Source organism: Camponotus vicinus, unplaced genomic scaffold, assembly GCF_025532165.1.
Source record: "Camponotus vicinus isolate PSW18456_S1 unplaced genomic scaffold, iyCamVici1.0 SCAF_10, whole genome shotgun sequence".
Lineage (NCBI taxonomy): Eukaryota > Metazoa > Arthropoda > Insecta > Hymenoptera > Formicidae > Camponotus > Camponotus vicinus.
In genome coordinates this window covers 10,537,782-10,550,363 of record NW_028141946.1, presented here as the reverse complement: position 1 = coordinate 10,550,363, position 12,582 = coordinate 10,537,782, and the positions used below count along the sequence as shown (strand labels likewise).

At 35.2% G+C, this 12,582-nt stretch overlaps 2 protein-coding genes across 2 annotated transcripts; both read right to left on the bottom strand.

Moving 5' to 3' along the window:
• Positions 1-4,907: 4,907 nt before the first annotated feature.
• LOC145960886 (uncharacterized) lies at positions 4,908-6,948 on the bottom strand. The gene is made up of 4 exons (XM_083080586.1): positions 6,693-6,948; positions 5,806-5,900; positions 5,439-5,672; positions 4,908-5,366 (listed from the first exon to the last, which is right to left on the bottom strand). The coding sequence occupies exons 1-4, from the start codon at positions 6,946-6,948 to the stop codon at positions 4,908-4,910; spliced, it is 1,044 nt and encodes a 347-aa protein (XP_082936712.1).
• Positions 6,949-7,056: 108 nt separating this feature from the next.
• LOC145960885 (protein CFDP2-like) lies at positions 7,057-8,004 on the bottom strand. Its single transcript, XM_083080584.1, has one exon. It carries the CDS (start codon positions 8,002-8,004, stop codon positions 7,057-7,059), a length of 948 nt encoding a protein of 315 aa, XP_082936710.1.
• Between the last annotated feature and the right edge of the window lie 4,578 nt (positions 8,005-12,582).

Here is a 12,582-nt window from a genome sequence, read left to right as displayed (position 1 = left end):
AGTTTTTAGTCCACATAGTACGTAAGAAAAATATGTATAAAAAGAAGAATAAAGAGTTTCAAGTTTACTAAATCATGATGTAATTTCTTCGCACATATTTCCATCCTTTGCGCTAGTTATAAGTCTTTACCTTTTTTCTCTCTCTCGTACGCGATCATCTCGCGCTATCGTTCCCTCTCTCTCGCACGCGTTCTCCTCGCACGCGTTGTCTTTCAAAGAAATGCTACTGTTCATATTGTTTATAAACCGGACATCGGTATATGCAATTCTGTTTATATCGTTTATCAACCACGTATGTAATATAATATTGCTTATCATTGCGATAAAACATCCAACGCGCGCCACCTCCGAAATCTCCTCCGTCCCGCGTGACATCATACCCCCTCGCCCCGGAGAACCCCCTCACCCCCCCTGAGATCCCTGCGTTAGAACCGGCATTGAATCATCTACTCGAAACCTTGATATAGCGACACCTGAAAAATATAATAGCAATGTAAAAGGGAAATTATTGAAAATGTTATAAGGTAGAATATTCATAAAGGTAATACATACTTGAATCTTGTTAATAGACAATCTTATGATCCTGCATGTATTCATCATCATCATTGGCGAGACAGCCCTTTGTGGGCCAGTGCCTGCTCCAGCTTATGCCTCCAAGTTTTCCTGTTCAAAGACTCGGTCCTCCAATTCTTAGCCCCGATTGTGGCCGCGTCGCGATCAACATCGTCCAACCATCTCAGTCTCGGTTTGCCCCGCCGTCTAACCCTATACATCCTGCCGTGCATGATCTGTCTCGGGGGGTAGTCTCCGGCTCTTTGCACGTGTCCGGCCCACTTGAGTCTCTGGATCCTTATGTGGGATATGATGTCGGGGGAATTATATAATTCATACAGTTCGTTGAATCTTCTCCTCCACATTCCATTTATATTGATTCCTCCAAAGATTCGTCGAAGTATTTTTCTTTCAAATGTACTAAGGATGTTTTCATTCTTTTTGCTCAATGTCCATGTCTCGCATGCATAAGTGAGAACTGGTTTGATCAGCGTTCTGTAGATTTGGATTTTGGTTTTTCTGCTGATGAGTGGGCTTCTTAGATGAGTGTTGAGTCCATGGGAACATCTGGATGCCATTATAATTCTCTGATTTATTTCTGAGCTGATATTATTCTCGTTGTCTATGATCGTACCAAGATATTTGAAGGCGTTGACTACCTCAAAATTATATTTTCCTATTGTTACTGTGTTCATTCTGATTGCTTTTGTCCTGGAGGTCGATGAAATGAGCATTTTTGTCTTTTCCTCATTTATTTCGAGGCCCATACTTCTAGCGGCATTCTCAATTTTGCAGAATACTTGTTTAAGTTCGTCGATCGATCTCGCTATAATATCCATATCATCTGCAAATGCTAGGAGCTGACTTGACCTGTAGAGGATTGTGTTCTCCCTGTGGGCTCCTGAGTCTCTTACCGCCTTTTCTAAGGCCAAGTTAAACAGGAGGCATGCCAGTCCGTCACCTTGTCTCACCCCCCTAGTTGTCTCAAAGACTTCTGATACTTCGTTCTGGATTTTTACCCTGCATGTTGTTTTTGCCATTGTTGCTTTTACCATCCTAATGACTTTTGGCGGAATCTGGAGTTCGTTCATCGCTTGATACAGTTTGGTTCTTATTATACTATCATATGCAGATCTGAAGTCAACGAATAGGTGATAAGTGTCCATATTGTATTCTCTTGTCTTTTCCAGTATCTGCCGCAGTGTAAATATTTGGTCGATCGTCGATCTTCCTGATCGGAATCCAGCCTGGTACGTCCCTATGCATTTTTCTGCATAGGGGCGTATTCTCTCTAGCAATACATTGGAAAGTATTTTGTATATAGTGTTGAGGAGTGCTATGCCTCTATAATTCTTGCACTCTAGCTGATCTCCTTTTTTGTGCAGAGGACATATCACACTGACTCCCATTTCTTCTGGCAACTCCTCCTGGTTCCATATGTCTACTATAGTTTCATGGATCCAGGGTGTGGTCCATCTCGCTGCTTTAATTAGTTCAGCCTGAATAGTGTCTTCTCCGGGACTCTTGTTATTTTTTAATTTTTTTATTGCTTTTTCCACTTCTCTTTTTGTTGGTGGGTCGTCCGGTGTTGTATTCTGTATGTTCATTTGTTCTTGTTCATTGTTGTTCTGTTTGGCACTGTTGTTGTTTGTGTCGCTTAGGGACTTTATAGGCTGCTTTCCTTTTAGGAGACACACATCGACACAAGTTAACACACTCGAACACAGTTTGTCACAGATAAATGGAACGCGTTATGTACAGTATGTGCCGTATGTGCACGAACTAATACCTAACCTTAGATTTATCACATCAAACATGCATCAGATTTATCGTAAAAACGTGTTTTAAAATTTTATAAATGTATGTATTATAATATATTATACTGTAGATAAATATTTTTAATTAAATGTATCATAAAGTTAAAATATATCATAAAAACAAAGTTTTATTGTCATGTTAATTGCTTTTCCAAATATAAAAAATAATTCTAAGGAAAATTTATAATAATTCAGTATTTATACGCAAACTAGAAAGAGTAAACAAATTGAGAATATATATATTTTTATATGTATACACATATTTTTATGTGTAATACTGTATATTAATGTATTTTTATTAATTTTTATTATTTCTATAATTTCTATTATATTAACTTCTATTTATATTTCTCTCTATTTATATTAATATATTTTTATTATATAATTTCTTCAGATGAATCCACTACTTGATCTTTTGGTGGAAAATAACAGTAGCAGTAGCAGCAGCAGCAGTAGTAGTAGTAGTAGTAGTAGCAGCAGCAGTATCGAAGATGAAATTTCAATAGATGACAATGAATATGAACATGACATGTTTCCAATCCTACAAATATTGCAAGTTGGTTGTAAAAGACATCGAGTGGAAAATTACATAGAAGTTGTACATAGCTGGACAAATGCAGAATTCAAAGAACATCTCAGATTACATCGTCATATTGTTATGACATTAATCGGTATATATGGAAATTATTTATTATATTACTACATTTTTTTCATGTTTTTATTATCAAAAAATGTTATTTTTAAAATATTAATGATCTGTTATAGTAATTTCACAGTTAGTTGTAGAGTACGGATTAATAAATGGCACATCCTAAAATAAAAATAAAAATACAATTTTATGATTAATTTATATTATAGTTATTTAACATTTGTTAGAGCTCATATAGAGATATAGTTTATAGAATAAAGCTTATTCGCCTTTGATATTTATGAAATATGCTGTAATAGTGTATAATCCTGAATATCAAATAGTTATTTCTCACTACTGTTATTACTTACTTTTATTTATTTTATATAAACTTCCTTTATTCTTTTTATACTTGAATTTATAGATGAACTTGCAGAAAGTGGAATTCTGCCATCGCATTCATTTGGTCGACCAAAAATAACTGCAGAATGGAGTTTACTAATCACATTATGGTTTCTAAGCAACACTGAGCCATATCGTACTTTGTCGGATAGATTTAACGTAACCATATCATCAATATTTCGAGTGATTCGACGAGTGATTACTTGGATTCAAACCAAATTAGATGATGTAATCAAATGGCCAGAAGGAGAATCATTAATTGCAGTTGCTCATGGCTTTCAAAATAAGAAAGGAATTCCAAATTGCATAGGAGCAATGATGATAGATGGCTCGCATATCACCATTCTACAGCCAAAAGAAAACGCTGCTGATTATTGTAATAGAAAAAAAAGTTACTCGATAATATTACAAGCAGTTGTTATGTCTAATATGCGATTCACAAATATTTATTGTGGTGAACCTGGATCACTCCATGATGCCAGAGTTTTACGGCGGTCAAGTCTTTATTGGGAATCAGAAAATAATAAGGATAGAATATTCCCAAATAGAACGTTTATATTAGGTGACTCTGCGTATCCATCTCTATCTTGGTTAGTACCACCATTTAAAAATAATGGTCAACTCACAGCACAACAAATTGAATTTAATTTTATACATTCGTCTACGCGCATGGCAGTAGAAAAGAGTTTTGGTATATTAAAAGGACGCTTTCGACGTTTAAAATTTTTCAACGAATATCAAGATATTCAATTTATAGTTCAAATAGTTATAGCATGTTGTATTTTACACAATATATGCATCGATGGTCTTGATGATGGTATGGATTTATATGACGAAGATAATGGTGCGAACGTTGTAGGTGTCATAGATGAAAGAGAAAATCACGGACACGCAAATAATAACGATCGAAGATCAAGTTTATTTTATGAAATGTTTCCGCAGTAAACAAATAATTACATCATATTCTTAAATCTTATAACCCTGTGTATTTGTACTTTTAGAAATAAAATTATTTTTATATGTACTTTATTTATTTTTTAAACCTTTATCACAAATATACAACTACTCAATACATTTGCTTAAAATAGAAAAAAAATCTTTTGAGAAACTTGTATAAATTTATGCAAATACATTATGTACTATGTAATGACATAATGAAACAAAAAACTTATTATATTATATTAAATAATAAACTAATAGTTCTTATAGTTAAAGTGAGATTACTTTGAAAACTTTTATAGCCTTATTTTAGTAACAACATAAAATTTTTAATAATAAAAATAATATTAAAACTATTATTTAATAATAAAACTAAAAACTTTGGCATATAGGAACTTTGTGAAAATTATTGTATGAACTTCGTAATAAAATATAAAGACATAAATTTTATAACAAAAATAAAAGAATCTGTTTGAAAAACTTAAACTATAAATATATTGGCCTATATTCTCAACTTATAACGATAAAAACGTTTTTAAGAATACAGTTTACTATACTTAAAAAATTTCTTACTTTTTAAATGACAGCATATCATTAACCGAAAAAGAGTCTTTTGATTCTATTAATTGTTTCAATAATTGACATTTTTCATTTTCAAATCTCATTCGTTCTCTATGTCTCTCTTCTTTCTTTTGCATTTTCCGATTTACTATCATTTCTTTCCATAATAACTGTTTTTCTTTTAATTGTAATTTCTGATCTATTTTCTTCAATTTTTCATCTTCTTTCTTGCTTTTTTCATCTAATACTTTTAGATGTTCCAACCATTGCTTTTCTAATTCCAATTTTGTGTTGGTAATATTTATTGCAGATCCAGCTCGACTTTTTTTTCTTTTTCCAGAAGATAAAGTTTCAGAACATGTTCCAGAAGATGGTGTTTCTAAACGCGGTGTTTCAGAACGTGATGTTTCAGTACGTGATGTTTCAGAACATGGTGTGTTAGAAGATGATGCCATATTGAACAATTCCTGTTGACATTTTATATTTGAAATTTTCGTTGGTAAAAATTCAGATGTAAATGAAGACACTTGCTTTCTTACCGATGATATTTGCTGTTCAGGTTCTAATGAAGATGATTGTCTTTTATTTCCAATAAATGAAGTACCAATTACGTGATTGCAATTAATATTTTTCCGATGGCTAAACATATCTTGCATTTCGTCAAAATAAGCAAATGTCATTGGACTTCTTCCCGATTTGGAATTATTATCGACACATTCTTTATATTTCTTTAAGAGAGCATTAAATTTCCATCTGGTCTGATCAGCAGTCACCTAAAATTCATAAATATATAAATTCATAAATATAAATATAATATAATTATTTTATTTATTAGTTATGTTTTATACCATTCAAGGATTTCAAATTCATATGTACATAAAAAGCAATTATTACATTATATCCTACTTTATGTAACTCTTTTGCAAGATTGTGCCAAAAGTTTCTTTGTTTTTTAACATTTTCTTTATCTGGTTGCATAGCATTATATGCAGCCAATAAGCCTAACGTGGCATACGATTCCAATAGAACGCTGTAATACATAATTACATGCACAATAAATCAATGCATATCTCGATATTAATTTAGAAAACTATAATTTCAATTATTTATGGAAATTTAAAAACATTGATTAATTCTAAAGATTTGAAACTGTTGCTGTGAAAGACTTTGAGAATATGCTTACATTCGTCTTTTCCAATCTTCTTCAATGGCTCGCATGGCTCGCATGGCTCGCACTTATGATTATTTAGTGCCTCCATATCAATGAAAATGCCCTCACAAGTAGCACAAGTGTAAGAATTGAAATCCCACAATCAAGTTAAATAAAAAAAATTAACCTCAAAATCTAAGTTGTAAATGTATTAATGAAAGTTATAAATCTTAATAATGTAAAATCTTATTAATGTAAAATATAGATCATTATTTAATTACGATTATAAAGTACATAAATATTTACCATTGTAATTTTTTATTGCACGCAAACAATTTAAATAATATAATTATTTTTCGAAATGAGATTGTTCGCACAGAGCGTATTGTACAGCACATATCACATATACGTGTTTACGCTTGTGTGCGCATGCTAACCTGACATCACTAGTCAAAAAACACACTGTAACTCTCCTCTCAAGCAGAGTCGAAGAGTGTCGATTGAGTATGAATAAAATTCTAAATGGAAAGCGAGGTGTGTCGATTTGTGTTAAAAGTGTCGCTTGTGTCTCCTAAAAGGAAAGCAGCCATAAAGTGCTCTCTCCATCTTTGTAGAATTCCTTTCTTGTCGCTCACTATTTTACCTTCGCCATTTCTGATCATCTTCGTTCTCGGTTTGAATTCCTTTCTTCCATTGTTGACTCTCTGGTAGAATTTTCTGATCTCGCACTGATTACGTAGGGTTTCCAGTTCTTCGAATATTTTATTGTTATATTCTTTCTTCTTCGCCTTGTGGACACGCTTTTCATCTCTTCTCAGCTCTTTATATTTTTCCACTAGTGCCCGAGTTTTCCTGCCTTGTTGCATTTTCAGATAAATCTGGTTTTTCTTTTGTGTCATTTCCCTACATTCTTCGTCAAACCAGTCTTTTATCTTATTATTATTTCCTTGGGTTCCTAGTGCGTTTATTGCGGCTGTTTTTAAAACTTCCGCACAAGTGTTCCATTTCTATTTGGTAGTTTGGTCTCTATCTTGATTTTCGGTTGTCTCCAGGAGCTGTTTGACATGCTCTGAGAAGTTGTGAGCTACTTCCTCGTTTTTTAAGGCGTTTATTTTTTCCTCTCTTCTATCCTGTAGAATTTTTGCGGTTGAGATGCGTGCTCTTACCACTGCCTTGATTAGGTGGTGATCGGAGTCCATGTTCGCACCTCTCATGGTTCTTACCTGTATCAAATTTGATACGTGTCGTGTATCAATCAATACGTGGTCGATTTGGTTGTGAGTTTCTTGATCAGGCGAAACCCACGTGTATTTGTGAATGTCTTTTCTTGGAAACATGGTACTGCCCACCACCATATTTTTGCTTGCCGCAAAGTTGATGGCTCTGAGACCGTTTTCGTTACTTTTGGCATGCAGGCTATGTTTCTCTGTCTGGCGTTGATGGAATTCCTCACGCCCTATTTTTGCATTCAGGTCTCCAGCTATTATTTTTATGTCGTTCCGTGGGCATTTGTCGTGGGCTCTGTCTAGCGCATCATAGAACGCATCCTTCTCATCTTCGTCTTTTTCTTCTGTCGGTGCGTGTGCGTTAATAAGGCTGATGTTATGGAATTTGCTCTTAATACGTATTACGCATATTCTTTGGCTCACTGGTCTCCAATCTATGATTTGTTGTTTTAGCCTCCGACCGACTACGAAGCCCACTCCCAAGGCATGGACTTTCTTATCGCAGCTATAATAGATGTCAAAATTGTTTTTGTGCAGGATACCGCTGTTAGTCCATCTCATTTCCTGTATTGCTGTTATGTCGGCCTTGTACTTTGTCAGAATGTCGGTTAGTTGACGCAGGGCCCCGTTCCTGTAGAGTGACCTGACGTTCCAAGTATAAAGTCCCAAATCACTGTTCCTGTTTCGCTTGCCGGGTCGTAAACCTGAAATCCTTCCTGTCCGAGGCATTTTCCGTGCTTTCGTAATCATAGGTTTTCCGGGTGATTATCCTAGCGCTCCCCCTCTTGGAGGACCAGATCACCTTGCTTCTCTGTTTCCTTATTTCCCACCGGGGTTGTTTACCCGATCTTCCATGAGGATTAACAGTGTCACCACTCGAAGGTGAAGCAGGAGATTGACCGTGGGACGTGCGTGGCATCATTTCTATCGATCAGCCATCAAGTTTCACACCACCGTTCTTTTGACACCCCTGCATGTATTCTCTTCATAATAATATGGTCAGCTTGCCATGAATAGCTGCAGTAATTTCGGATCTTGAAAGCTGAAAAATAATAATTATATAATATTTGGTCCTATAGAAGTATAACCTACCACAAAATGCTAACAATATTTTAGAAGCTAATTCATGTAAAGAAATTATTAATATAGAATATTAATAAATGTTAAAATCATTGAGAAGATTCGTAAAAATTAATATTTCATAAACGTCTACATACATATACATATAAAATATAAGAAGACCAAAAGTTAAATGAAATGCATTAAATTAATTAAAGCATTAATACTTATGAATATTAATTTTTATAGAGACCTCTGGTAAAATAATATGAATAAAATCTTATACATAACTCTTTACTGCATGCAGAATTATAAGTCTTCTTATAAGCGTCCAAGGTTAACCTTCGCTCGCTCCGTTATCTCCGCTACGTCCGGTATGCGTCAACGCTTGCATCATCCGACGGATGCGCTATGCCGTGAATAAAAGAATATTCATTAGTAAAAGTTTCGAGGCACAATATATTAAAGTAATGAAAGGTACATATACATATATGCAAAATTAATGTTAAATGCAGTATACAATTAAATATAAAAATCAACGAACGTACCAAATGAACTTCCATGCGTAGTATTATAGATGCTTTATGCAGCAGCCTCAAGTCCATTTGAATGAAGCATACTCTCATATGCTTTAGGCCTGCATATTGTCCATGAAATATCCATTAGCTTATGTCCTCTCAATTATTCTTATATATATATATGTACTGTAATAACCTAAATAAAGTAAAGAGAAATTTTAATAAATTAATTACTAACAAAATCACAGTATAAAAGTCCATAATAACTAATGCCAAATTCAGAACAATATACGTATGCATAAAAATTAATAATGCAAATAAAATAAGTACGTGATTTTATACGCGTGAATTAATAAGTCAGTCTAAGCGCTCAAGGTTAAGCCAGCGCGCTATGTTATCTGTTGGAACGCGCCAACAATCTTATCTCCCCTAATGTATGCGACGTTCATGCGTTAGCCTTCAGACAAAAGAGACTCTAAAATCATATTCTTGTAAGACTAAGGCATGACATAAATTCAGACCGACTTTTTGCTTTAACCATTAGTACATATGGTCATTAATAAAATACATTTTGCATCACGCTCTGTTAAAATTGTAAGTCGCAAATCTCAAGGAATATCTTTATGTATATTATAAGTACGAACATATATATACATATTAAAATTAAAGGTAAAAACCCAAAACTAAAATTCAAAGTGAAATGCCAATTGCAAAAATATGAGCGACTAGCAATAAATAAAAATTCAATAATAGAAAGGAGTCTAAATTATAAAATTTAATAACGCTAATAAGCATATGATTTTATACACGCAACATATTGTTACGCCCGCGGCGAGGACTTCGATTAATATCGAAGACGCGCGTAAAGGAAATCGGCCGCTCACGAGACGCGCGAAATAAATAGACACTTTCAGGGATAACAAGGAACTTTAATAGGAACGAACGCGAGCAACAGATTAATTATACAACGGTACGGTGACACAATTATCGTTCGTAAGCGGGAACGCGACCGTCTTGCTTGACAGCTGTCTCCGGACTCCGTTTGACATCTGAATCCACAATATCCCGGAGACGATCTTCTCTTTTGCCGCAACGAGCGGACGTACGACGCGGCACCGGAACACGAAGCAGGGACGTAACAATATTAAGGGGGGAAGACCCTCCAGGCAACAGGTTTTTCAATAATTTTTTACAAAAAACTGAGAGTATTTATTACATTGAATGAAATTACATATTGACATTGATGTTCAAATGTATACACACAAATTTTTTTATAAGAAAAGAAAACAAAATGGCGGCGCTACAGCTGCTCAAACTTGGCTCCTTCAATTTGCGCTGTGGAATGCCCAACCCCTTGTAGTCAACTGAAATCAACCAATCAAAAGTTTTTCATTAAAATAAGTTATTTCGCTTTGTATGTACCTATTTTTAACGAAAAAAAAAAATGAAAATTTGAACACAAAAAGAAAAAAATTACACTTTTTTTTTTATAAACAAATTGTTAAAAACAATATTTTTAGCAATAATTATTACTAAAAATATTGTTTTTAACAATTTAATTTTTTTCTTTTTGTGTTCAAATTTTCATTTTTTTTTTTTTCGTTAAAAATAGGTACATACAAAGCGAAATAACTTATTTTAATGAAAAACTTTTGATTGGTTGATTTCAGTTGACTACAAGGGGCTGGGCATTCCACAGCGCAAATTGAAGGAGCCAAGTTTGAGCAGCTGTAGCGCCGCCATTTTGTTTTTTTTTCTTATAAAAAAATTTGTGTGTATACATTTGAACATCAATGTCAATATGTAATTTCATTCAATGTAATAAATACTCTCAGTTTTTTGTAAAAAATTATTGAAAAACCTGTTGTCTGGAGGGTCTTCCCCCCTTAAGTCTTCTTATAAGCGCTCAAGGCTAAATGCGACGCGCTATTTTCCTTATCGTTTCCGAGAAGCGCCCGAGCAGTTGCATTTCTCAGAAGCGCTCGAGCCTGCATTTCAATCTTCAAGGCTAAAGAATATTCCGCTTGAATATTATTCTATACGAATATTATAGAGAGCACTTCTTATTGCGAGCGTAATAATTGTAAAATTATAAATTGTTAAAAGGATATATACATATGTCAAATAAGCATGAATATTTTAGAACTTAACAGTAATAATTTTCAACCAACCTCTTATTTCTTCAGAAGGAAATTATTAACACATATCAACTATTAACTAATTATTAAATAAATTTAACAACATAGTTAAAAATTAACAAGCTACATTTATGCATTCTTTAAAGATTTAAAATCAAGTAATATCTACATATATATATATATATATATATATATATATATATCCTACATCATAAAGCTAATAGCAAAAAGCTATAGGAATAAAAATTGTTACAAGCGAAATTATTAAGTCGTCTTATAAAGCGTTATAAGAATAAATTCACTCACCAAGAGACAAGCGAAACTCCGAGCCATGAGCTCATGCGGCGATAAGATAAAAGCCGGGCGCGACTGCCTGGCGCGACAGCCACATTCTACATCCCAAGAACTAAAATGAATAAAATTATTAGTTAAGTAATTATATTACTCTTCACAATTAAATTTTCAATATTAATTAACACTACACGCCCATATGTATTACACATATACATCTATATATCCACACACATATATATATATGAAGCGAATATATTATAATATAAAACCATTGTAATTATAATAGTTAATGATACCAGAGCCTATTTAAACAATTTTAAAGGTTCTAATATTAGACAGTATAAAAATTACAACCATTAAATGTTACTTTTGAACGGAGCATGCTAGAAAGACCGTTCACATTTCTATCATATTAAGAGAGCTTAGGATTCTGCATTGGAAAATATATGCAGCAAGAACTCTGGTAGCTAAAAACTATTATAAAATTTTACCTTTGTAAAATAAATTAATAAGCTTGAAGCACGAATGCGACTGACAGCTCCGTCGCCCCCACTATCTCCACACGAGGGCACGCCCACTACGTCACGATGCGCTCGAAGAAGAAGGGCAGCTATAGCAACTAATAGCGGCCGAGCCGCCTACGCCAGGGAGCGCGCGCATTCTCCTATCACTGCAGACGCCCGGCACGGAGTAGGGACCAGAGGGTACCTCAGGGAGGGCAGCTCAGTCTTCCGTGCATTTGACCACCAGCTCTCTAGAAGAAAGGAAGCAACTGACTTCCCAACTCTCCCGACGTCGCGCCACCTTGTCGTGGTGGGAGAGCTCCCCTCCCAATTCGGAGGGGTCTAAGAGCGCGAATAGAGGAAGGAAAACCTCGATAAAAAACCCGGTCTGGACAGCCCGTTAGCCTCTGGACGGCATGTCCTAAGGGAAGGAAAACCCCAACAGAAAACCAAATCCTTTGATTTATGGACTATGGACCACAAAGAAAAGAGACGTACCGGCCCAGGGGTTTCGGACCCCCAGGGCCCGGCGGGTGCGGGGAGTACTGTCCCGACTCCTCCCCAGTCGTCATCCAGCGTCGGGCTACCCCCAGGGTCTCGGGAGAGCACTGGGGGACAATTGGCTATCTCCCTTATGGCCAAGGGCCTTGCTAAGGCCCTCTCCGCTGACAGGCGGGGGTCTGGCGACTCCGAGCGGAAGAACCCGGAGTCGGACGCCGAGACGCGGGCTGGTCCAGCTCCTTCCACCCCGGGTCCATCGACGTCGAGGGCAGCGGCCGGGGATGCTGTTTTTAA

Bases quoted from the DNA above. Each gene is read 5' to 3' on its own strand.
- LOC145960886 (XM_083080586.1), bottom strand. From the start codon at position 6,948: ATGACACAAAAGAAAAACCAGATTTATCTGAAAATGCAACAAGGCAGG. The intron at 5,901-6,692 runs GTAAAATAGTGA...ATGCCACGTTAG, and splicing joins GATGATCAGAAATGGCGAAG to GCTTATTGGCTGCATATAAT. The intron at 5,673-5,805 runs GTAGGATATAAT...TATGAATTTTAG, and splicing joins TTGCAAAAGAGTTACATAAA to GTGACTGCTGATCAGACCAG.
- LOC145960885 (XM_083080584.1), bottom strand. From the start codon at position 8,004: ATGCCTCGGACAGGAAGGATTTCAGGTTTACGACCCGGCAAGCGAAAC.